Source organism: Notothenia rossii (genome assembly GCF_949606895.1).
Source record: "Notothenia rossii genome assembly, chromosome: 1".
Lineage (NCBI taxonomy): Eukaryota > Metazoa > Chordata > Actinopteri > Perciformes > Nototheniidae > Notothenia > Notothenia rossii.
The window spans coordinates 29560970-29587709 of NC_136912.1; the positions used below are offsets into that span (position 1 = coordinate 29560970).

Consider the following 26740-nt stretch of genomic DNA (forward strand, 5'->3'; position numbering starts at 1 on the left):
CACTAGTGCAAGCTGACAACAATTAAGGTCAGTTGTATGTCAATGTGTTCCAACATGAAAAAAAAACAATCAAAGGCCAACAATATAGGCTCCAAAGAGGCAGTATGTTAAAGGTCTAAATGTGTCACATGTGGTGTCTATGTCTAACAACTGTAAAATCGCAGAAAGCAACTATAATTCAGCCAGAGGCCCCTCTGTGTATTCATCAATGTCACAAACCACTTCCTTTCATTTCGAAATCCTTGACAAATCTGTTTTTCTGAAACCATGCTTTAGAAAAGTGGAAGTGTTCCAACAGCATGAAATAATTTTAGTTTTTTCATTAGTGAGAGGAACAGAGACTTTCTTTCCAACAACACAAAGCTTTATTGAATTATACATGTCAAATATTTGATCATCACAGTTAACACGTACACATTCACATTCCTGTATCAATAGTCATCATCACATGCACTCAAGTGAGTTGGATGGGATCTGGAATATCTACATGTGAAGAATCACAAATGAAAAAAGTAGAGCTCTGCATTTTAGACAGGAACATATTTAAGAAAAAAGGTTCAGCAGAGAGAGCTGATTTCACTCTTGCTACAGCCCCATTTGCAGCATGCGTTGGACAGTCCGACCACCACATCTCGTCCTTTCCTATCTGCACTCCGTAGAGCCTCCAGCACCTCCTCTGAGATTGGTGAGCGTGATGAGCGGCTGAATCCAACAGATGCAGCTTTCAATGTTTGATCTCTCCATGCTTGTTGGGACTCTGCAGGATCTTGCTCCCCGTTGAGTTGAGGGATGGCATTTGTGTTCCATGGGTCATATGCCTCTTCTCCAATGAGAGCTGATCAAAAAAGGAAGGGCACATTTCTTAATATAAAAACACAACATATCAAACAAACTTTTATTTATATGATCATGAATGCTTACCTGGGTCTTCTATGCCTCTCCTCCAGCGAGAACCACCACAGGTAAAGATGACAGCTCGAATGAACTCTCTTCCACACAGTTTCACCCCGTAGAAAGAGGGATGCCCGTTATTGGTCTGAACCCTGTCCACCAGCACCGCCAACAAGCCCAGGGTCAAGAGAGCTGCCTTCCACATGGTGAGAGTAAAAAGATGCTGTAAGGTGTCTCAAAGGCGGGTTGAGGTGTTTGTTTCTTTCTGGGCAGCTCCCACCATATATAGGCCTCACCATCTCAGAGAAGAACCTCAACTCACTTTCCCTCTACGTCATGCCCCAAGAGATAAGAACATGGACCTTTTGGGGCAACAATGCAAAATGAAAAAAGGAAAACTTGCGATAAAGTAGCCAAGATGCCAGAAGGGATGTCAACCCAGCGTTTAGCTATCGAATCACCTGTGACCTTTTGCTGGCCTTTCTGTCCCTTGCATCTAATGGGTTGGGCTGTGTGTGTCATCACAAAACTCTGTCTTGCTATCTGCTCTTCCCTGCATTGGATGGAGATCACTATCCACTAACCTCGAAGATAACTAGGGCGCTATATCTTGGTGTTCACTACAAGTGGCACACACACAGGCCTCCAAGAGAGATATCAGAGGGCAACTGGCAATGCTACAGTGACTCAAATCAATCGTGAACTTCTAAATGTTGCACGTTTGAATTATTTATATAGAGGGGGCGGAGATAAGGATCAGAAATTGATTTCCACATACAAGGAATTTGCTTTGGCCTATTTGCATATAGACAAATATAGAATAGGAACAAATTAAATAAAAACATTCTAGAAATACTATTTGATTTTTTTAAAGAAATATGTGCAATGTAAGATAGCTAAGAATGTGCTATAATAGTTGTACATGATGTGTAAAGGTTCACAGTATTTAGAAGAAAAATAATATTCAATGTATATATATAATAGTACAAAACTCTGAATTAACGTAAAGCAAAAAGATAATAAGTGGCAGTAGCAAAACATTTTATCTAGTGAATAAAATGTCATTCCATTATAAATGTATAATCTATTAATCTTCCTGATTTCCTGAGCAATCATAAAAGTAACATTCATCGTGGTCAGCGCCATATAGATAGTCTATATCTAAAGCATAGATAGTCATATGGCGCTGATCGTGGTCATCTGACGTTCGACTCTGGCGAAAGTGACAGACAGGCACTGTCTACCAATGAACGATAGATTATTTTAGTGACGCGGCGACCACCTCCCAGGTCAGCCAATCAGCATTTAGTGCAGGGCGGGGCGAAGACGGGAGGGTAGCAACAGTTGCCCCGGTGAAGGCAAGGCGCCATAGTCACGGTAGTCCTGGCGACAAGAACCAAGCAACGGGAGTCAACAACAACAACAGCCTAAATCTAAGGAAAAAAAGCTCAAACGACTAAAAAGGACACTATTGGGATACATTAAAGGTGAAAAAGTAAACTATTTCAGAATTATAATTTAATTTTCTCCTAGTATATGTGTGTGCTTGTTTGTACAACCGTCAGCGTTAAAGTGAGAGTGGTCGATCTAGTCTGTGATGAAAGTGGTTGCTAGCTCATTTCCTAAAGCAGACCGTTGTTATGGCGATGTCAGATCTCTGATAAGAGCACAAGATGGCGGGTGTGTTGGAGTGGCAACCGTACTTTTTCTGGCTCATCTGTTATAATGTTCAGGCGTTTTCTTACAGCTCCGACAACGATAACATTTTAACGAGGCGTGTTTAGTTGCGTGGTCATTGATTTAATAACTATCCAACACGAGTCACTAGCAGCTAGCTTTTGCCCCCTTTAACGTCACAACTCAAAGGGAGCTGCTAGCTGGGGAAGCTATGACTCTCCTGCTCAACTCACTTTTCTTAGCAAGCGAATCAGAAACATTAGATGTAGTAAAACACTGAAACCGCCCTCGTAACCCACACGTATATTAGCTGTAAACTCGGAGTATGAGTTTAGGGTGTTTTATAATCTTTTTGTGACTTTGAAAAAGTTTTTGGTCTGACATTGACTTGTCTGACGGCAAGTGAGTCCCTTGAACACGGTGTGCCGGATGATCATCTGATTGTCTTGTTAGCTGTGTTGCTTCACGCAGGAGTGGTTTATCTTCCAGTGGGATGGCCTTAATCTTTGACTGACAGTGGGTCAGATGATTAATATGAGTTTATTTCCAGATGGTGAAATCTGGGACAGACCTTGGTCACATATGTTCAAGTGTTTAGTTAGCCATTCCTTTGTTTCGTTTTCACTAACACCAATACATCTTGATTTGAATAGTGATTACATGTCTGTATTCATGGTGCTTAAGGTCGCATTGCAATTCATACTGCACCAGACAGCTCTAGTGTGTTATACTCAGACAAAAGCCTTACTTCCGTTTATGTTCCACACACACACACACACACACACACACACACACACACACACACACACACACACACACACACACACACACACACACACACACACACACACACACTGATTGTGGCTAAATCATACAGAGGTATAGCATGCCAACAAGTGAGTGTTGTTTTGTGCTCGTAGCACTTTCATTAATGAGTGCTGTGTCTTTATCAGCAGAACTAGTGCCTCAAAGCATTGGTTGCCATGGCAACTTCTGGATACTCGGAGGACCTTCAGCCTCAGCAGGCCAACACAGTAACTATGGCAACACCTGGTGCCACCGCACCCTCATCTGCAAAGACCGCACACTTCCTGTCCGATGTCCCACCGACCTCTGGGACCATTTCATCTGCGAACCAATCGTCCGCTGCCGCAAAAACGGGACAGGACGCACTTTGTTCTCAAGCGCCGCCCACCAGCCAGAAGCCAGTGGTTCTGACGACTCCCACGCAACACTATGTGCCCCCAGATATCCAACACACTGCGGTCCAGAAAAGTAATGGTCAGAGCAACTCGCCTCAGTACATCATAGTGACTGTTACAGGTGAGAGGCAGTGGAAGGACCGGTACATACCTACATAATACATACTGTGCACACACACATGTTTTAGCAGCAAGAGGGCATGATGTGGCATGCAGTCTAAGCAAGCCTTAGTTTGTCTTGCAAGTCAATGTATAGAGAGAGGGGTGTACGCAACAGGCTAGATCCTGGTTGGAGACTGGCAGTTTGAACAAAATATAGGGATGGATTCTAGTTACCAAACAGTGCAGCGAGGAGCTGTTTTTGACTCTGTCTTTATTCACCTTTAAAATATCTACGATAGCTATTCTTTTTAGTTGTCAGGGCCAACCCATCTCTTTAAGGGTGGTATCATATAATCCTTGAACAATCAGTCCATAAATGAATTGAAAATAATTGCTAAGGATGTTGTAATCTTTTTTTGTATTTATCAAAAAGAAGCCCATAGACCTTTTTTTTTACATGAGTGCAAATTGAATAGCTTTAGGTCTCGTTCTATTGGTCAGACATATTGAATAAGTTGGATACTATAACTGAGGTCTCCTGGTACTTGAAAGACAAGATTTAAATCCATCTCGGCTCTAAAAACACTTTTGTAGTTAACCTGTCTGACAGGGAGTTGCATACATTATAAATACAAATGGTATTCGGTGGTATAATGATGTTTTCAATTATATTTAATCAACATGTCTTTATGTGTGCAAGTCCGACAGCGGTTCAGAAAAAAAGCCATTATTTATGGTAGCTAATATCATTTTTGCTTCGAAGGCTTTGGACCATTTCCAGATATTTTTGGAAATCCATTTAGACAATTGCTCTTTTAAAATATTTCAAACATTTAAAAAAACAAATGCTGAGTCATTAATAAATCAGCTATTTTGTTATAAATATGTTGTTAACTAGTGGGAATGAGAGAGAATTGACACCAGCAGCAGTGTCTCTCTCTGTATGTTTATTTTAGGGTCGTCTATTCGTAGATCTTTTTGCCTGCTGGTATCAAGTAACACTGTGCACTCCTCAGAGTGAGACTCACAGGCCGGGGGCCCGTCACACTCATGTAGTTGGACTTCAAAGTTAGTTGAGTAGCTGCATATTAAAACATGGCATTCCCTCATATACACTGCAATAAAAAGTGATGTAGAATAGAATAAGCTTGAGCTATGTGCTTTTTTGTTCTATTTTTCCAAGTTTATGAAAGCAGGTTAGAATAATGAACTTAAAGCTTTTCACTAAATACAGTCTAACTATAAAGAACCTTTCTAAAAACCTGCTTCTTTTATAACAACACAACAGGAGGTATCATGTAACACATAGAAAGGGATAAATGTTTATTTGTTTAGCCGCTACTTCATAATGTCCCTTTACTACATACTTTTAAAAGTATATATATACGAATATTCAGACAATGGAATTGGAAATTGACGAATACGAATATATAAAATAAAGTCACACAAAGTTGATCTGTTAAAATAATGTAAACTTGATTTAAAAAAAACCTTTTCACACAGGGGTAGAAAGTCATTTATTTCAACAGGCATTAAACTGCCAATCCAGTTTCAGTGGTTAGGACCTTTGTTAACTAAGGGCAAAGTAATACAAGTTAGATAAAGGCAAGGCAAGTTTATTTATGTCGCACCTTTCAACACAAGGTAATTCAAAGTGCTTTACAAAAATAAAAAACATTAAGAGCATTAAGAAATCCCTGGATCTGGATTTTAAACCTATTGTTTTTAGATTCCCCGAGCCTAGGATATTTAAACCTGTTTCTTTGTTAAAGGACACACAAAAAACTAAACTCCTCTCTCTTTTGGCGTTAACCTAAAATGTTTTCAGACAGGAGCTTTTGTCAAAAAGTTGATCATGTAAACATTTGAGGTCATGTCTATATTGTTGCACAAAAGTGGATAATGTTATCATTGTGACCTATAATTGAGTATTGAGACCTTATCCTAATGCAACTTTACATTGAGGGGTTGGCTGTGCTGGCTAAAACGTAAATATGCTGAAGTAAAAGTAGCATGGGGAAAACAGTTAGAATAATGTCTTCATTTTATTTGAAGGGTACAAAGAAGTACATCTTACCCTCTTCTCTTCCTGCCCTCCACCCTCTGTTTTCTCCCTCCCTCCATCAACCTCCTCGTGTATCTCTCATTTCCCTCTCTCATCTGATCTGCATGTTTACAAGATGGACTGATTTCTCTCTCCATCTGGGGAGATTAGCTGTCCAAGGCTGTCCTGCTGCATGCAAGATATAAGGATGGAAGCAGAGTGGGACAGACAGACACTTTTTAACATCCCTGCTATCAGTCTCCTCTGAGAACTTTGCTAAAATATGTTCTGCGATGGTTGTTATTACGATTTGGAAGCAGTGTGTCGTGAGTACTTAACTTTGTGGTAATAGTGTCTGGGCTTTTCCCTCGATTCTGGTCAAATATCTGATGAACCCTGTCTTCCATCCATAGAGGGCTCTGTTCACTCCAACGACAGCCTGTCAGACTCCAGCCCGCCAGCCTCAGGTGTTCCTGCTCAGGTGGTCCAACCAGTGCAGACCAGCCAACAGGTAATACCCCGATATAAACTCAAACAACATTCATTTAAACACATGGTAAATCACCCAGAGTTCCATCTGATACTGTGGCTTTACTCACCTGCAGAGGTCAGTGTTGCAAGCAGCCAAGAGGATTCAGTCTGACCACATCAACAACCTGCAGTCTGTGCACATTAACCAGGAGGTAAACATACAAGGAAAAAAACCGTAGACGCAATCAATTAAAGTGCAATGGCATGTATTAGTAATGGCTTTGTCCACTTTTACAGGCATATGGAAACTAGAGAATTACATGTTTTCCTTATTTGAATGTCTTAAACCTCCATAATGCAGCCTACCCAGGCTGTCTGACATGTACCTGAACACTGAGCTCTGCAGGTCCTGCTGCTGTTAGGAGTGTTTGTGGACCACCACCTTTCAATTGTCTTAAATGGCAGACTGCTATCCTAATACTTCTTAGTTGTGTTCCCTAATAATTATATTCAAACTGTCATGTCTACCCAGAAAATCCCTCACTGCTTCATTTTATGTACAAAGGTTACGATGGGAAGAAGTCAAACAGGGTACAGAAATTGTGCCTGCTCGGCCTCTTCTGAGCCAGTTAAAGAGCGTAGCACTCAGTAATTCGTCTTTTGTTTTCCTAGTTATGTTCTCTGTATTCTATGTTTTATGTGTAACGTTGCTGCCTTCTTGGCCAGGTCAGTATTGAAAATGAGATTTTATCTCAATGCTTTTTTATCCGGTTAAATAAAGGATAAAAAAAATCTGTAGTATTAGAAGGAACATTAATTATTTGTATTTATTATTTTGTTACACTGGGTCTAAATATAGGTAACTATGGCTTGGCTTTGTGGTTCTATTTGATTTAAAACAGTAGTTATTGTGGATATAACACATCCAAAACGATCCCAAATGTTTTCCAAAGGTGTCCAAAGGGCACATTAGAGTCAAACAGCAGTGCAAAAAAACAATTTCTTTATATTTAAAACGTTTGAACAGGTTATATCCATATTGCCACTATTGCTACCTGGTGACAAAATTAACCGAAGACCAACATGTTTCTAAGGACGCCATTTATTCAGGTCTTGACAAGTCTGCACACTATTTATTACGGTAAATGTGAAGCATACTAGGGCGTCTCATTGCTCTTAAAGCCCATTATACACTTCCTGCTCTGCAAATAATGACACACAGAAAATGCCATGGAACTCACTGTGAGAGGAATACCAAAAACAGAGCTATAAGAAGAGTGAATAATACACTTCTCAGATGGACACATACACGACTCCAAAAAGATGCTAATGTTGCATTGTGGTCCTGGATGTGTAAATAAATACTGTTCGCAAGTTTGCCATAACCTTGTGTGGTAATATGTCAATGTTGGGTTCACAGCTTGTCAATGAAGCTGCTTTAATCCCCTGTTTGCTCGTTGTCCAGGTGGAGCATGTGTACTCTGGTCAGGTGCAGTATGTGGACGGAGGAGGAGACACCACCTTTACCACGTCCTCCATGTGAGTAGAGAGGGACCTGCTGTGTGTGCATGTTGTGTGCAATCTCCATATTTGTGAGGTTAACGATAACAGGTTTTGCATGAAAAATGTATATAACGATGAAGCAATTACGCTTGCTTTTCTTAACACACATCTTTGTTTATCTGTATTTATTTATGTGTGTGTGTGTGCAGTCGATCGAGCAGCTACCCTTTCTCCGACTCGCCCCTTTACTCCCAGACCCCCCCTACCTCCTCGTCCTACTATGAGGCCACGCCCAGCTCTGAGTCAGACCTCACCGGCTCTGTGACCTCGCAGCCCGTTTCTGTGGCAACAGCTGGAGCCAATAGCGGCGGAGCCTCTGCGGGCGGAGGGGGCTATGTCATTCAGGGAGGCTACGTTTTGGGAGGCGGAGCAACAGGTGGAGGAGGACAGAGTTACTCCAGCCCTAACTCTCGTGCCCCACCTGCTACTGTGAGTAAAAAAGTGAACAACAAACTGATTACACTATAAGAAGATTTAAGTTCAGGAAATTAAATCTGACCATCTTCTTTAGGTGCAGTGGCTGTGTGATAACTACGAGGGGGCGGAGGGGGTGAGTTTACCCCGCTGCACCCTCTACTACCACTACCTGCTGCACTGCCAGGAGCAGAAACTAGAACCTGTTAACGCCGCATCCTTCGGCAAACTCATCAGGTCCGTCTTCATGGGGCTCCGGACGCGGAGACTGGGGACAAGGTATTAACACATACACTAGAGTTTTATAGAAATGCATCTGAGGGCATTGTCATAACTGTTGGTGTGTGTTTCAGAGGGAACTCAAAGTACCACTACTACGGCCTGAGGATCAAATCTGGGTCCCCGCTGCTCAGACTGATGGACGAACAGCAGCACATGGCGCTGAGGCAGCAGCCTTTCTCACAGAAAAACAGGTATCCACACCCCACTGCGTACTTGTGTCCCTGTGGCTATGGGTGTATTACATTACTTAAAGCTGGGTTAGGCCGTTTCTTGAAGCATCATTGGCCAAATATTCCATAATCAGTTTTCAGCATATTTTACAGTATTTCAAGTTTAGTGAGAGAGAACTAGACATCTGCACTTCCTTGCATGTGACAGTAGACTTTGGCCATGTCATTTAAGAGAGTGTTCCTATTGGCTGTTTCGCAGATGTGTGTGCACGTTCCTTCAGATGGTACAATGCTAATTTACTGATTGAAAGTCCTCTTGAAAAGTTGCTATTTCAGCATTGGCAACAACTGTCATCACTTCAAATCAACCCCAAAAGAGACAGGCAGACTTTTCCAAAAGAAAGTCTCACAATGTTGGCAAAGCATTTGTAGATATGGAGAATCATTTTTCTAGTCATTTAAATTTTCTGCTACCTGTAGACCAGTGTTTCTCTAACTTTTTCATACCAAGGACCGCTTAACCAATAAAAAAACAATCGCGGACCACCTAAAACTTACATTTATTTATTTATTTAAAATGTGAAATGTTACCAATATACTCACGGACCACTAGGGGGCGCTCACGGACCACCAGTGGTCCGCGGACCACACATATACCTGATTCACACAAACGGTGTTTCAGGGCCGGTTCGGAGCTGGAGCTTGAAAAGCACCGGGTTTTCCTCTTCACACCGCAGCGGAGCAGCCTCTTAGCTCCGGAATCTGGTTCATTTCGAGCACCAAAAAATGGTCCGGCCAGAGCAAAAGCACTACATACGTCACGCTTACGTCGAGGCGGAGGCAGGGGCGGGGGCAGGGGCGGGATCAACTCCTGAACAACAACAACAAAAAGCCCGCGTTTTATCCAGTTTGTACACAACGATGGAGAAACTTAACAAGAAGCAGTGGTCCACTGAAGAGACCAGCTACCTACTGGGAATCTGGTCTTCCAAAGAGGTACAGAGGAAGCTGGAGCACAATCGGCCATTGTGGTTGTTGTCGGTGTGAGCTGTGAGGGGTTTCCGCGCGGTTTGGCTTTATGAAGCAGGCACGCAAACGGTTACGTCATGACGCAAACGATGACGCAATGACGCAGCACCAGCCGGACTCTGGGCGGTGTGAAAGGAACCGGAGCTAAACCGAAGAACCGGTTCTGAACCTGAAAAGCTCTAGCACGGAGCTTGAACCGGAGTTGCGTTGGTGTGAATGAGGTATTTGAGAAGCACTGCTGTAGACAAAGGCTCACGGCTTTAGCTAGTTCAAACTCGTGTTTATGTATTGCAATAGTCTCCAATCACAGTCTGTCATCTCTAAGGGCTTTACAGGTTTACAAGTTTGCAAAATTATTCAGGACGGTCATTTCCATACTTACATACTGTATGAGCGCATGCACATGCCTGGGTTCTTCTGGTGAGAGGTGCTGAGCACAGAGGGGGGAAAAGAAGAGTCATGCAGGAGGAGGGACTTATTTTAAACCAAAATACTGCAACCGGCAGCTAAAAAAATCCCTCTTTCGTGATTTCTGTATAATATATGCACTTTTCATTTAAACATTTATGTATTCCCTGTGGCTTTTTCTGTTGCTCTGACTGATGTGTACTCTTAACTTGTTCTAATAGGTTGAAGCCACTTCAGAAGGCACAGGGGATCACCAATGGCACAGCAGGTGGGCTGGGTCAGCAGGCCTCAGGACTTTGTGATATTTCAGCTCAGGTGCAACAGTATCAACAGTTTCTGGGTAAGCCCTCTAAAAAAGGTCTCTTCTAGTTATGTTTAAAATGAGTACACTACATAATGTTCAAGGATTCTGTTCCTGGCACTCCGTAAACAAGTAGTGAACAACTGCTCTCTCCTAATCAGAAGCATCGAGGCCGCTGCCTGAATTTGTGGAAATCGATCTGCAAGCTCGCCCCCTGCCTGACGGGATCATCGTAGAACACCTGAAGGCCTTTCAGACGCTCTACAGAGAACACTGTGAGGTAGGCAGAGACAGGACAAACACACTGACTGTTCTCTGTCCACATACACAGCATTTCAAACAGAAGTGTGTGGACTCACCTCTGTGGTGTTGTGTGTGATCCCCACAGGCCATTATGGACGTGATGGTCAACCTCCAGTTCACCCTGGTGGAGACGCTGTGGAAGTCCTTCTGGAGGTTCAGCCAGAGCATCGACACAGAATCCCTCAACCTGTAAGGGCCAATACTACAATGTGATGAAAGAAATACTGGCACCTGCAGAGTATCTCCACTCGGTATGAACGCTGTGTCGTCTTCTCCCCAGGCACAATGAGTCGGAGAAGCGTCTGCCCAAATCCTGCCTGGTGGTGCTGTGTAAGTACGAGCCGGTGCTGCGCTGGACCAAGGAGTGTGACAACCTGCTCTACCAGACCCTGGTGGAGATCCTCATCTCTGATGTGCTGAGACCCATCCCCAGTGAGTTAGTAAGGCCCGTAAGAGGCCTGAGTAGAAAAGTGTTCTGTGAGGCAATCACGATTTTACAGCATGCTGGCCTCAATATGATGGATACATACCGAAGTGGTTAGAAATAATTGATAACTCCCTGTTCTATCCTTTTCACTTCTCCACCATCCCTCCCTCAGGTGCCTTAACTCAGGCCATCCGCAACTTTGCCAAGAGTCTGGAGAACTGGTTGACAGGCGCCTTGATGAACATCCCAGAGGAGATGGTTCGCATCAAGGTATTTATAAGCTTCTCTGTTGATTCCATACCAGGTTATAGTATGCACCAGTTCTACAAATGCAAAAATAGGCCAATATTTATTGAATTATTCTGGTGCGCAGCCCTTTTAGACAGAAAAAGTTGTCTATTTTTCTATTTAACTACTGCTTACAGGAAATGACTTAAGGATTGACAACTACAATATTGGCGGATTTGTTATGAAAGTTTGTCGCTTCAGGTATTTAGCTAAAAGGCAGTTTCTCAGTAGCTTTATCCATAACAGGGCTGTGGATGTTAAATGATCCTGATTACACGGCTTAGTTGAATACTTAACCCCCTGTCCAGTGTTCTTTTTTAATAATGACTGCCTTTGCTGCACATTATCCCTTTCACATAACACATTTTGAATGTAGTCATTATTACCAAACTGTTTTAAATGTCAGACTTTAAAAGAAAAAGAAAAACAGACTCTGACCTTACTTATTGTTGCTTCTTCCTGACAAGCGCCTCTTCCCCCCCCCCCTCTGTGCTGCAGGTGGTGTGTGTGGGCTCCTTCTCCCAGACGCTGCGCCGCTACACCAGTCTGAACCACCTGGCCCAGGCCGCCCGCGCCGTGCTGCAGAACACCGCCCAGATCAACCAGATGCTCTCAGACCTGAACCGGGTGGACTTTACTAATGTGCAGGTTAGTGCCACTGTCCCCACCCTCACATTTACAACTGCACACGAGTGTTTTAGTTTTATCACTTTACTTTTTATTATATAAAATCATTACAACAGCAGCTCTGCACGTACATGACAACCCAAACAAAATAAACAATGCAATCCATGGAGGATCTTTACTCCCAGCGGCTCAGGAAGAAAGCCCTCAGGATTACAAAAGACCCCCATCACCCCAGCCACAAACTGTTCTGTCTGCTGCCGTCTGGCAGGCGGTACCACAGCATCAGGGCAAAGACCACCAGACTCAGGGACAGTTTCATACCACAGGCCATACGACTATTAAACACCTGAACTTAGAAACAACATCCATAACATTCATCTGGCTGCTACTTTGGAATATGATATATTAGATAAATGATTCCTATCACTTGCACTATTTCACTATTTCATTATTTCACTTTTTTACTATTTTTCCTTTTGTATTTACTATTTACTTGCACTATTTGTTTCTGTTTATCAGTTTTATTGTGTTGCACTGTTGGAGGAGCATGTGACATAATATTTTCATCGTCATAACTACACTGTAGCTATGCACGCATGACTAATAAAAGCCTTGAACCTTGAATACAGCTATAGACAGAAATACAGAGATAATATAAAATAAAATAACAATGCAGTCGGGAGTCACATTCTCATCTTGAACATTTCTCCCATTTCTCTTCATATTGTGTTTCTTGCCGTCTCAGTCGATATTCCATGATGTGAATTTCCTCCACGATCTCCTTCCATTGTTCCATAGTAGGAGGCTCCACCTTGCACCATTTCCTAGTTATGGCCTTCTTGCCAGCTATCAACAGTATTTTTAGAAAATATCTATCTATGTAGTGAACATTTCCCTCTGTGAAATTGCCCAGATAGAGTACCATCCATAGGAACCTCATATCTCAGTATCTTTTGCAAAACCTTGTGTACCGATTCCCAGAACTTGAGCATTTTTGGGGTATTTCCAAAATATGTGTGCATGGTTGGCCTCTGATTCCCCATGCACATGAGTGTTTTGGGTGAGAGACAGCAGTGTAACCCTCCCCCCCTCTCAGGAGCAGGCTTCCTGGGTGTGTCAGTGTGGAGACAGCGTGGTGCAGCGGCTGGAGCAGGACTTCAAAGTGACGCTACAGCAGCAGAACTCTCTGGAGCAGTGGGCCTCGTGGCTGGACGGGGTGGTCACCGAGGCCCTGAAGCCCTACGAGCAGAACCCCAGCGCCCTGCCCAAGGCTGCCAAGGTGTTCCTGCTCAACTGGTCCTTTTACAGGTGAGGGGGGGACAAAACGTGATATTACATTACATTTAGCTGACGCTTTTATCCAAAGCGACTTGCAATTACAGGTACATTCTCCCTGGAGTAACTGAGGGCTAAGTGCCTTACTCAAGGGCACACTAGTGGTGGTGTTCCAGGAGGGATTTGAACTCACAACCTTCTGATCTTCAGCCCACCTCACTATCCATTAGACCACCACAATCCATCTTCATTACTTTGATATGTCAAAGTAATGAAGATTAGATTAGATCAAATGTATTCATCCCAAATTGGGAGTCAAAGCAGTATGTAAACAAGCATTACATGCGTTTAAATATCATAAAATATAAACAGTACATTTATACATATCAACAGTAAGACAGATATATATCAATAGAGTATCTATAGAATACACAATATAAAATACCAATAAACTACTACAAAAATACAAAGGTTACATTTTAAAAGTGTTCAAACTTTCTTTTATTTTGTGGCTTTATTATACACATTTAAATGCAGTGAGGTGGTGTGAGTACAATGCAGTTTGTTCAGGGATATTGAAATGTGGAAAAACAAAAGAAACTATAAAGCCGGGATTCCTCTGCTAGCCTCGGGTAAGGTGCTTTAGGTGTTGTTTGGTCTGACGTTGGATCATCTCCTCTGCTCTCTCCCCAGCTCCATGGTGATCCGGGACCTGACTCTGCGCAGCGCGGCCAGCTTCGGATCCTTCCACCTGATCCGCCTGCTGTATGACGAGTACATGTACTACCTGATAGAGCACAGGGTGGCTCAGGCTAAAGGGGTGACACCCATTGCAGTCATGGGAGAAGTACGTACCTGTAAATACTGTCACATAGCAGCAGTCTCAACTGGATGATTTTGAAATGCTTACCTTTGTGTTGCAGTTTGCCAGCGCTGTCAAGAGCCGCATCTCCCCCGACCTGGACAAAGGTAGGTTCAGTTGGATTCTCTTGCAGATATGTAGACCCTTAAATGGGCAAACACATTTTTAGGAAAATTAATTGATGGCCATTTTTTTCATGACACCCATATTACACTGTTGTTACACCCATATAACACATCAATTTACCCTCCCAATTACAAATATAATACACCCATGTTACACCATTATTACACCAATACTTTACCCATGTTACGGTGTTATTAGACCATATTACTGTTATTACACCCATATTACACTGTTTTTGTACCGCATTACACATTAATACACCCATGTTACATCATTATAACATCCGTATGACACCCATGTTACACTGTTATCACACCCATGTTACACCCATGTTATACTGTTATCACACCCATGTTACACCCATGTTACACTGTTATCACACCCATGTAACACCAATATTACACCCATTTTTCACATGGAAACAGCCTGTCAAATGACTGTATCTCCGAGGGTACAGAAACCACTTAGGGGTTAAGTTTCAAGTCATAGTGTCTCTTAATCAGGTCGCTTAATGTCACCTAAATGCCTTTTTCTCCATTAGAAGAAGAGGAGGATGACGAGGAAGAGGAGAGCGACGACGAGGGAGGGGATCTGGTGCTGCAGTCCAGCTCTCTGAGTGCGATGGACGACGACAAGGACCCCATGGAGCCGCCCGCCAAGCTGCCCAGGACCACCTTCAGTCTGCACCCTCTCACCGACAGCACACCTCCTTAGCTGCTCATCTGTAAAAATATCTACACAACCACACACAGACATACACACACTCACATTTGCTTTAAATCATGTCATCCTTAACATCATGTCATCCCATCCTGTCACTCTTTGTCTGCAAACAGCTGCTTTTCGGTGTTGAGTATGTTTGTGTGTGTGCAATCATGTGAATGCCAATTTTGTACTTTTGTGCAGCCATTTCTTTCTCTTTTGACTTCACCACAGTCCTTCCCTGGTTCCCTGTGCCTTCCCCTAATTATCCAGTGGCTAGCTACTCCTGTGTCCAGCCTCAAATATATTTATATATCTAAATATATATATTATATTCTTGGTTCCCTTCTGCCCCGCCTTAATCACTGACCTGATATCTGTGTGGAGATCTTCATTGTACTCTTAACTCATAATTATCTCTGACCTTGCCTTTAAAGCCATGACTATATGCAGGGGAGCTGGACTTAAGTGAAATATAAAAACATTTTTTTAATCTCAGAGTAGCATCTGGACTGATACTGGATCATGTATGTTGATGGACCGTTAATGTCGAAGCCATATTTTACTTCATGCCATTTCTTATTAATTTGGCCAATGAACTAATATCCTGTGCCTTTGAGAGTTTTCTTGAAAAAAAGCTTGTATTCTATATATTCTGTATCGGTGGATTAATAAATGATGGTCCTGTGAAGTGGTCTCGGTGTTGTCATGAACTTTTACTAGCTGTGACAAAAAAAAGTGGACAGTCGAGCCTCGTGATTCTGCAGTTTGCTGTTTTCCATCCATCCATCCATCATTCATTCATTCTTTCAATATCAACATTTCCTTTACATAGACATACCCTCACAGGTGCAGTGCAAGTTGGATGGGCCACAGCACCCAGCAGCACTTACTACACTGTATCCATGGCAACCTTTGTACCAGCTTAGATGTACCAGCCCAACGTTTTTGAAGTGGAAAAGCAGTTATGTATTTTCTCTGTATCAATGTTGTGTAACATTTTGTAGAAAATCTATATTACGTATCTTTTGTGAACACTGTCACACATCCAGACTATTTGTGTGCTGTCTAACCATTGTTGCCTTAAGAGAAATATGTTGTGCTATGTCTACTACACAGATTTTTGATTTTTATTGTGATGATGGACCCACATGCTTAACCAGCAGCTTGTCACATGGCGTAACAGGAAGTGTTGGACGGTCCTTCAGTGTGGTCCGACTACATATCCCACCAAAGAGCACTTAATAGAAAACAAAGGTTGCCTAAAGTGGGGCAAAAAAGTATTTAGTAAGCCACCAATTGTACAAGTTCTCCCACTTAAAAAGATGAGAGGTCTGTAATTTTCATCCTAGGTACACTTCAACTATGAGAGACAGAATGGGGGGAAAGAACCCAGGAAATCACATTGTAGGATTTGTAATGAATTAATTGGTAAATTCCTCGGTAAAATAAGTATTTGTCACCTACAAACAAACAAGATTTCTGGCTCTCACAGACCTGTAACTTCTTCTTTAAGAGTCTCCTCTGTCCTCCACTCGTTAACTGTATTAATGGCACCTGTTTGAACTTGTCATCAGTATAAAAGACACCTGTCCACAACCTCAAACAGTCACACTCCAAACTCCACTATGGCCAAGACCAAAGAGCTGTCAAAGGACACCAGAAACAACATTGTAGACCTGCACCAGGCTGGGAAGACTGAATCTGCAATAGGTAAGCAGCTTGGTGTGAAGAAATCAACTGTGGGAGCAATTATTAGAAAATGGAAGACATACAAGACCACTGATAATCTCCCTCGATCTGGGGCTCCACGCAAGATCTCACCCCGTGGGGTCAAAATGATCACAAGAACGGTGAGCAAAAATCCCAGAACCACACGGGGAGACCTAGTCAATGACCTGCAGAGAGCTGGGACCAAAGTAACAAAGGCTACCATCAGGAACACACTACGCCGCCAGGGACTCAAATCCTGCAGTGCCAGACGTGTCCCCCTGCTTAAGCCAGTACATGTCCAGGCCCGTCTGAAGTTTGCTAGAGAGCATTTAGATGATCCAGAAGAGGATTGGGAGAATGTCATATGGTCAGATGAAACCAAAATAGAACTTTTTGGTAAAAACTCAACTAGACGTGTTTGGAGGAGAAAGAATGCTGAGTTGCATCCAAAGAACACCGTACCTACTGTGAAACATGGGGGTGGAAACATCATGCTTTGGGGCTGTTTTTCTGCAAAGGGACCAGGACGACTGATCCGTGTAAAGGAAAGAATGAATGGGGCCATGTATCGTGAGATTTTGAGTGACAACCTCCTTCCATCAGCAAGGGCATTGAAGATGAAACGTGGCTGGGTCTTTCAGCATGACAATGATCCCAAACACACCGCCCGGGCAACGAAGGATTGGCTTCTTAAGAAGCATTTCAAGGTCCTGGAGTGGTCTAGCCAGTCTCCAGATCTCAACCCCATAGAAAATCTTTGGAGGGAGTTAAAAGTCTGTGTTGCCCAGCGACAGCCCCAAAACATCACTGCTCTAGAGGAGATCTGCATGGAGGAATGGGCCAAAATACCAGCAACAGTGTGTGAAAACCTTGTGAAGACTTACAGAAAACGTTTGACCTCTGTCATTGCCAACAAAGGGTATATAACAATGTATTGAGATGAACTTTTGTTATTGACCAAATACTTATTTTCCAACATAATTTGCAAATAAAGTCTTTAAAAATCAGACAACGCAATTTTCTGGATTTTCTTTTTCTCATTTTGTCTCTCATAGTTGAGGTATACCTAGGATGAAAATGACAGGCCTTTCTCATCTTTTTAAGTGGGAGAACTTGCACAATTGGTGGCTGACTAAATACTTTTTTGCCCCACTGTATATTTAGATGTCTTCATGTGCTGAGGGCAGATAGAATCAACCGCCAAGTGGAATGCCACTACTATACAAAATGTGACATAGAATCTGTCCTCAGCCTGTGCTGCTGAACCTTTTCTAACCGAGGTCCTCTTGATGTGATTCTGAAGACTGTTGTTATTAAACCTATAAGTGTTCGTAGCTTTATTTTCCCTGTTAACTAAAAGATGCAATTACTCAAATATGTGCCAGATTTTCTTTTCTTCAAGTACCCCCTCTAGACTTTGCTCAATCACATCACCTGGACCAGTCTCACAACCATTGTCCCTTAACTCATTAAAGGGGATCTCCAGTGTTATTGCACTTGCATACATTTGGGGAAAAATAAACACTTTTTTTTTTTTAAATAATGGTTGAAATTATATTATTACAGACTGAGATCTTCTGGGCATTAGTCTTAAGGTTCAATCTCTAAACTACTGGATCCTACGTTCCCCATAATGCAACTTGAAAGCATATTTTCTTTCACACTCACTGCCTCTTAAAAGGACTGCTTCATCCAAAAAATGACATTTGTCAACAGAGAAATGTCAAACTTTTTCACAAGATCCATTTAGAAACATGTCTTGGCAAATGCGATTCTTTATGCAGTGTTTTAGGTAGCAATGTTTAAAAGAGGTTTTGGAAGTAGTGAGCATAGAAGGTTTTTAGTATAGTTTTGCTGTTGTTAAAAGCAGTCCCAATTCAAGACTTTGCTGTTGTAGGTCCTTTGTTCACCTTGGAGGTAAGAAACATGTTTCTTCAGGAATTCAAAGTAACACTGGTTGAGTAATTGATATATACATGGTCATTTTGTGGGTGAGGTGTTGCTTTGATCTGCAAGGTTGACTGTTAGCAGAATATTTGTATCCATTTTTTCATACCACAGTAAGTAACTGCAAGTAACTCTTAACATTTTATTTTTACAAAACAAAAACAGGTACAGATATTGCATTTGTTCAGTTACAGACACACACCAGACACCCTCACTCCAGTAGCAGTTTGCCTTTATGTATAAAAACTATAAACTAAATCCTCATTCAGTCCAGCTCTTGGTTTTGGTGGATGCAATACACAATAAACAAAAAAAGATGAAACCAGTAAAATTGAACAAAGTTCACCCAAAGAAAAATACATCTCTTCAGCATTGGAGCGACTTTTGTTTGTTTTCTATTTGACACAGATTTATATGTTACTAAAGGGCTGTCTGTGGACATATGCATCTCTGTGTGCTCGGCTGTTTCCGTTGCTTCTTCTTTCTTCATAATACAATCCAGGTACATCGGTCACTGTCTGCCAACACTTGCAGGGACGAGCCTACGGGTGAAAGAGGCACAATTCATTATTGTCCTCACACACAAATCAACATTTGCACCTTTGTTTTCAAAATGGTTATGATAGCACATGTTTCTTTTGGCTGGCAGTGAGGATTACATTAGGTCTACACAGTTCTAATGATACCTCCGGGGAGTGTTTACTTCTACGACAGAAACTGACATTCAAATGTATTACACTTTAACCAACACTCATACTAAATAAAGACTTACATTTATCTGAAATAAACACTTAAAATTATCCAAAAAATCCCAGACAACTTGGTATTATTCATACTGGCTCACAAGGTCAGTAATGATGTAACATGGGTGTATTAATGTGTGATGAGGTAAAGAACTGTGTAATATGGGTCTAATAACAGTGTAAAATGTCACGATAGGTAAATTATAGGTATACATTAAAATGTGATGGACTGAAAAGCTGTTTTTGTTTTTTTCTGGCTGCTGATTTAGCCCAATTTAACAGCAGACATAATGACATGTCATAGTAGGAAGACACAGCTGAAGACACATTACCGTTTTATTTAATCGTCCCAATAAGCCGGGACAATGTAACAGTGAGCCAAAATGCACTATTCAGCCATCATTGTTTACACCTGTGTGTTTCCTGCAGGGTCAAAAGGGCTTCTGTATCTTTTCCAGGCTGACACACTTTTATGATTTACTGGGACATTGAAATAGAACAGCACCATCATTAACGTTATTACTAGGGATGCACCGAATATTCGGCCGCCGAAAATTATCGGCCGAAAATGGTTAAAAAGGCACTTTTGGCTTTCGGCCGAAAGGGTTTTAGCACCGAAAAAATATCACCGAATGTCAGAGAACAGGGTTACGTTGGTAAACTAACGTGTTGTTGTGATGACGTAATCAAAACGTGGCGACAAGCACGGCGCACGACCATGCTCGCGGCTGGCTCACAGCCAACATGTCTGGCGCTTGGAGATATTTAAAAATATCAGAGAAAGAGGCGCGGATTGCGATTTGTAAAACGTGTTCAGCTGACATTTCTCGAGGGGGTGTAACTGCAAAGACTTTCACCACTTCGGGATTACTCCACCACTTGAAATCAAAACACCCGGACAAATATACGGAGTAAGATCAAATCACAAGCACTGACAGCGAGAGACTGTTCAGCGCTGCCTCTCATGTGCTTGATGAGAAGAGGAACAGACTTATGGCTGATAAAGCAGAGAAGCTACTGTTCATTAAAAAGAACCTCCCACTTTCCCTTAATAAGTAGACAAGGCTGGCTTATCATAAGCTTATCTAGTTCTACATGTCTACTCTATACCCACTTTCCTGAACAATTTTCATTGTGAGTTATAATTCACCATCTCAGGTTATCATTAGGAGGAAATGACAGCAGCACAGTGTTCAATATATTGTACTTTCGGTATCTAAATGATACAATGTTGTTTACATTGCTCATGAGGACAGACCACCTTATTTGCAGATTCTTGAAATTGTAATTTAATTTGTAATTGATTGTGGATTTTGTATCCAGTTTTCACTTTATGTATCTTTATACAATGTTTACTACTTTGCTTATGAGGACAGACAGCCTTATTTACAGATTCTTGAAATTCAATTGTAATTTCATTTGTAAATAGTTACATTCATGTGGATTTATCCAGTTTGCACATTTGTATGCATGCACTTATAGGTGCATCTGTTGTTGTTGAAGGCCTGGCTGTTACAGTCTTTATTTACACTATTTTGTTGTAGGCCTACTGGCCTAGATGTTTATGTAGTTTTAAAGCACCTTGGCTTTGTTCTGAATGCACTTTGTTGTAGTTATCCAACAGAGAAAATAACATGCACTTGACTTGGAATTAATGTACTGTATGCAATGCATTCAAAAGTGCTGAATAAATGTTTTATGGACCCATAATAGTGATTATTATTTAAGTTAAGTTTTGCCATAATCATGTCTTTTTCCATAATCAGGTAGCTGAACAACATTGGTAAAAAATGTATACATTATATATATATATATATATATATATATTTCTATTTCTATTAATCATTTTCGGCCTTTCGGCATTCGGTTTTCGGCCAACTGTTTCCTATTTTCGGTATCGGTTTCGGCCAAGAATTTCCCATTCGGTGCACCCCTAGTTATTACTAACACCTGTGTTTTTCCTACTGTAACAAGTGTCAAACTGTCTGCTGTGAACAAGTTCCTCTTGTGGGGGTTTAGCGACACACTTGAAAGGTGCAAAGCTAGCATTAGTTTAACCTGAGCTTTTCCTGCTGCGAGAAGTCAAAATGAGATCCATTATTAGAGACATACTGTTGCATGATGTGAACAAAAAAATGGTTCTAAGCCTGGCAAACAAAGCAGTGATATATAAAAGTGTATTTAGATGTCTGTCAAAGTCTCAAAGCAAATCAAGCTTACAGGCATTAGCTGGAGGCTGTATCAGAGAAAATATTCTAATACTGCATCTACATTTGCGTACTGATGTGTTATTTTCAGTGCATCAGTGTAAATCATTTGCTACTGTCAATAATGACATTGCTAGCTAGCTAACAGTTCTGAGGGCACAGCAGCCGTGTGCGATTTAAAACAATTCTAGTTGAGATTCACCCCCCACGCAAGTGTTCAGTGTACAAAATGACAGTGTACTTGGGAAAGTATCTGAAAGGCAAAAAAGCTCTTGTTATGTCAGCTTAAGCCAAGCACTCTGTATCTGTTGTTGAAACCTACCAAAACATTAAACCTATTGAAATGTGCAAAAACAATGACGGTCACTTCACTTTAAGACAGGTGAGTTAGAGGTGTTGGTAACATCTGTAGAAGAATTCAAAGATGTGTGTGTGTGTGTGTGTGTGTGTGTGTGTGTGTGTGTGTGTGTGTGTGTGTGTGTGTGTGTGTGTGTGTAACCATAACTGTTTGGTGGCAACACATTGTGAGTGTCTACCGTATGCCTCTCTTTAGGTTCTACCTGCTGGCATTTTGTTGTTTTTCTCAAAGGCAATAAACAAGCAGCCATTAGGAACGTTGGCAAGTAAGGACAGCTAAATGGTACACCTTATGATAGGATAGGAGAAATGGATTAGGAACTGTTCATCTAATATAAATCAGGTCCTTACCCTATTACCATGGTTACCAATCAGTTAAGATGGCATCAGCAAGTAAACATGTTTATTTAACGCGGCCCACACTGTTCAGATGTGAACAGAAAAATTAAAGGTGTGAAGTTTAAATCCGTGTGTGTGTGTGGCTCACCTTTGTGTAGAGCTTCGTTGGTCATGCGATTGATGTAGCGGGAGCTGCTCTCGGGAACCAACCACTTCATCACCGTGTTCACACACGACTTCCTGTAAGAACTCCACACACTACCACTGGCAAGGGAGAGAGAATGAACACTTTAACTCAAAATAAAAAGGAAACATAACAAAGATACACTCACAAAAAGCTAAATGTGGTGTGTGGGGGGGTTGGCAGAAGTTCCTCACCTGGTCTGACCCTTGACCTCAGTCAGGTCACCTACACCCACGGTGCAACACACACCTGTGTCGAGGTCCCAGCTGACCTGCAGGTTGGAATGATACGTGTTTGGCCTGGAAACAAAAACAAGAAAAAGTAGACTTTAGTGGGACGAGAATAATTAGCAGGGCTGAAGTGGGCTTTGGGTTTATCTAAGACACGTACCTGCAGTGCTCCTCGTCCACGTTGGAGAAGGCCAGTAACAGCAGACCAATGTTGATCATCACAGTGTTGGTTTCAGGACACACCTGAGACCCATCATACACCCATTATCTCCAGGTCAAATACTAAATGTTCTTCCCCATTTTTTTGTTCCAGCTCAAACAGGAGAGCTAGAAACAATCCATCTGCTAGGGCTGAACAATGACATTCAAATTTGCATGCTACGCTGTTGTTTTTTTTCAATCATGCATGCATATTCAATGTGTTTACCCTGGTATTTATGTAGTTGTTGTTTGTGTACTGACCTCTAACATCACAACATCGTAGTCGCTGAATGAGCAGAACTGAGGGGCCCAGGCAGCATCGCTCCTGATCACCTCATTGATGAGATACTCAAAGTCTAAAGTCAGCTGCTCCACGCACACACTCTGCCAGAGATATAAAACAGGTTCAATGCACCTGATTATTGACTCTAGATTCCAGGTAACATGTGTATCCCAGTGTTTCTGAATCAGCCACAGATATACAAACACGCACCTGTCCATTGTGTGGCCCGGTGACCAGCTGCAGGTTCCGTCCCTTCAGGTCAGTGACTGTGAAAGGCAGCTGAACTTTATCGTCTACATAACCTTGGGAGACGGAAACAGAGAAGAAGAATGTGGGTCAGCAGCTTCAGACATTTTTCACTCATTCTTCATCTGTGTGTCCTCCCTTTTTCTCTCACCTCCTGCACCTCCCGCAGGCTGCTCCGCTGCCCCCGGCTGTTGGAGGCGGTACTGCAGGAGTGAATAGTTGACATATCCAGGCTCGCTGGGGCCAAACTCCTGGGATGAGGATGGGGGGGAGGAAGAGCATGAGGAAGAGGAGGCAGGAGACATCCCTTGTTCAGAGGACTGTGGCACACTGTGGCTCCCTCTTGATGTTGACGCTTGTGGTAAAATAGTCCGTCTTTCCTCTTCCTCCCTCCTCTTTTTACAATCTGCCTCCTCCCTCTTTGTCTCTTCATGAATCCCTTTGTCTCCTGGTAACTGCGCTTCCTCCTTCGTCCCATCAGATGGTCTTCTCTCAGCCTGGTCTTCGTCCTCTTTCCCTCCTCCTCCTCCTCCTCCTCCCTGGGCCCTCCTGAAGAGGTCAGCTGCAAACTCTCGTGCTCGAACGGCTGCTTGCGACTGGCTCGGAGATGAGGGAATCGAAGTGGGTCTGCTAGGTGGCGGTCGGCTTTCGGGAGATCCCTGAGGTAGTGAGGAAGAAGAGGCCGAGGATGTGGAGGAAGAAAATGTAGAGCCTTGACTTGACAGAGACGCTCTCTTTGTGTAAAGAATCTGTGATGACTGGCCCTGCTTACCTGCAAAAGAAACATTATGATGTCACATGATGGTAACAGGCAGGGGTTCATGGGAATTAATAACGAGCTGCTTGTGTTCGAGTGTTACCTGGGCAGAGTGAGATGCCGCAGGCCACCAGAGAGTAGCTAGTGTTCAACAGGATGACCTGGTCCTTTTTTAGCTGGAAAGCTGGCTGGAAGGTGGGGAACGGGTACACCACCTGGTACCTGCTGTTGAGCACATAGCCATGCTCCAGACACTCACCACTTCCTGGGGAGAGAAAGGGATGAAGTCAGATTAGAAAAAGAGAGAGATAGGGACAGGAAACAATAAAGTAGTCAATGTGTGAGTATGTTTGTATTAACCTGTGCGTATGGTAGTGGCCGAGGGAACAGGGCAGCAGTAAGAGCAAGGTTTAGGTGGAGGCATGGAGGCAATAGTGATGTAGATGTCTCTGTTGTTTTCATCACTCATCACTAAGTTCATCAGCACAGAGCTTGAACTGCGTGTACTGGCAGGTGGAAGGAAACATCAATTACTCATCATTAGCTAAACATTGCAAAAGAAATAGCCAGATATGCATCAGCTTAATATTGAGATCTTTTTGTGTCCTTACTTGAAGCCAAAGATAACGATTTTGGAGTGGTCATTTGGCCACTCACACACGGTCAGGTAGAGGTCGCTGTAGATTTCCTCTCCTGCAAACAGACGTACATGATGGACCTAAAGACAAAAAACAGAGATGAGATAAAGAAAAGCACATCCGTAAATGAATATGACTTATCCAAGTTCGTTACTTCTAACTCTCAAAGGAGGATGTGGTTTTGCATAGAATTCTGATGGAGTGAGTACGTTTATTCTCATTTACCTGTTTGAGTCTACTGTGCAGGTTAAACTCCCACCAATAGAGATGGTAGGTATAGAAAGAGAAGTCGTCATCTTCTCCACAGTCGCTGGCGTAGGACAGAACGTAGCGACCGCATTTGGTGAAACCCAGAAACACATGCCTGGAACAAAAAACATCACACAACACTGTAAAACAGGCCTCTGCTTCAATAATACACATACTCGATCCTCAATCTGAGTATAATGGCCACTAGTAGGTAGGGATTTTCTAATCCAATAAGTAAATGAAGTGTCAGCACATATTTGTTAATTAAGGGAAAACAAAGCATTGGTATTGGACATAAACTATTGTATTGAGACTGAGTTGTATTGGTGCATCCGTACTAACAGATAATATTCAGAGAGCATGAGCATCAACAATCCTCATTAACACACCATTTGGTTTGAAATGCTTTCAGTTTAACGAAGTGTATTTCTGTCCATTGAATAAGACAAGTTGCATAATGACAACAAACCCATTGAGTAAACACACGCACACACTGACCCTGCTCTCAGGAACTCCTCACTGACGATGTTCTTCAGCGGGACACACACTCGCGGTGGCAGCTTCCTAAAGAGACGCTGAGAAAAATGTCCTGACAGCTGCAGGGCAGGCAACAGAGTAGTTTTAGACAACATAGTCAAATACAAAGTGCATCATCATAACGCATGAAAAGTGTGTATAAAAGATATGGAAATTGCACTAATAATGAAATAGCTTGTCGTTGATACAAAACAAACTCAGCTTCAGTCATAACCCTGCACAGTAACACGCAATGATCTTAATGGCTAGCGTATATACAGTAAACCATTTGCTTATAAATCAAACATACTAACGTGGGTAACGTTATATCTGATGGTTGCATTAATTACTTAATGTGCAATCCGGCACATTTCTGCTGTGGTTTAGCTAGAGCTTTCACGGTTCAATATGAAACCATGTATGAAACGCTGTTGACGGCTAGTCTAGCATGCCAACAAGCCTGTAGACTCCTGCTCACAAAGGAGTCTACAGGCATGTTAGCAAGCCACACCAAGAGATGTACATATCGAGAAAGTTTGCTTGAAAGCAAGGGGGATATCAGTTTCCATACTTAGCATAGACTAATTAGCCACCTGCCTGCCATTAGATGTTAGCCTTCGAGCTAGTTAGCAGCTAGCTCCAGAACGCTTTAACAACAGCGGTCATACATTCTCTGAACTGCTCTTTCAGTGTTTAATATCACACGTTTTCTGAATGCATGCCTACCTTCCCACGCATGAGAAGCTTCACGACATGGTCTTTGTGTTTTCTTTGAGATTTCTGTTTGCTATCGTCCTTTTCTGATTTCGAGCTGGGCGCCATCTCTCTCTCTCAACTGTAGTAGCTCGCTCCAGTCAGGACTGACGTGATTGGTCCGCAGGCCGCACGAGACAGACCTTATAGACGGTGGACGCATCCATGACGGACGAAACAAAGGTGGAGCACAACAGAGATAACGGCAGGAAG

General features: G+C 42.4%; 3 protein-coding genes across 8 annotated transcripts; 1 reads left to right on the plus strand and 2 right to left on the minus strand.

Annotated features, from left to right (window-relative positions):
• Positions 1-430: 430 nt before the first annotated feature.
• On the minus strand, positions 431-1096 carry rln3b (relaxin 3b; the record flags this gene model as incomplete). The annotated part of the gene is made up of 2 exons (XM_079693513.1): positions 431-835; positions 922-1096. The coding sequence occupies 2 exons, from the start codon at positions 1094-1096 to the stop codon at positions 558-560; spliced, it is 453 nt and encodes a 150-aa protein (XP_079549639.1). The 3' UTR covers positions 431-557.
• rfx1b (regulatory factor X, 1b (influences HLA class II expression)) lies at positions 1078-15855 on the plus strand. 6 transcript variants are annotated; one of them, XM_079693463.1, is made up of 18 exons: positions 1078-1097; positions 3522-3891; positions 6330-6427; positions 6522-6599; positions 7853-7926; positions 8100-8379; positions 8462-8643; positions 8718-8837; positions 10475-10593; positions 10716-10834; positions 10943-11046; positions 11138-11289; positions 11457-11554; positions 12071-12220; positions 13296-13507; positions 14168-14321; positions 14398-14443; positions 15004-15855. In XM_079693463.1, the coding sequence occupies exons 2-18, from the start codon at positions 3552-3554 to the stop codon at positions 15174-15176; spliced, it is 2499 nt and encodes an 832-aa protein (XP_079549589.1). In that variant the 5' UTR covers positions 1078-1097; positions 3522-3551; the 3' UTR covers positions 15177-15855. The 6 variants fall into 6 exon arrangements, with proteins under 6 accessions (XP_079549589.1, XP_079549590.1, XP_079549588.1 ...); XM_079693464.1 differs by lacking the exon at positions 1078-1097 and adding an exon at positions 2211-2378 and having other exon boundaries at positions 10719-10834; XM_079693462.1 differs by lacking the exon at positions 1078-1097 and adding an exon at positions 2212-2386.
• A 3097-nt stretch (positions 15856-18952) lies between these two features.
• dcaf15 (DDB1 and CUL4 associated factor 15) lies at positions 18953-26687 on the minus strand. The gene is made up of 13 exons (XM_079644857.1): positions 26501-26687; positions 25757-25854; positions 25235-25373; positions 24983-25089; positions 24732-24877; positions 24475-24636; positions 23766-24386; positions 23579-23670; positions 23347-23469; positions 23045-23127; positions 22849-22953; positions 22619-22734; positions 18953-19366 (listed from the first exon to the last, which is right to left on the minus strand). The coding sequence occupies exons 1-13, from the start codon at positions 26594-26596 to the stop codon at positions 19311-19313; spliced, it is 1944 nt and encodes a 647-aa protein (XP_079500983.1). The 5' UTR covers positions 26597-26687; the 3' UTR covers positions 18953-19310.
• Positions 26688-26740: the final 53 nt, after the last annotated feature.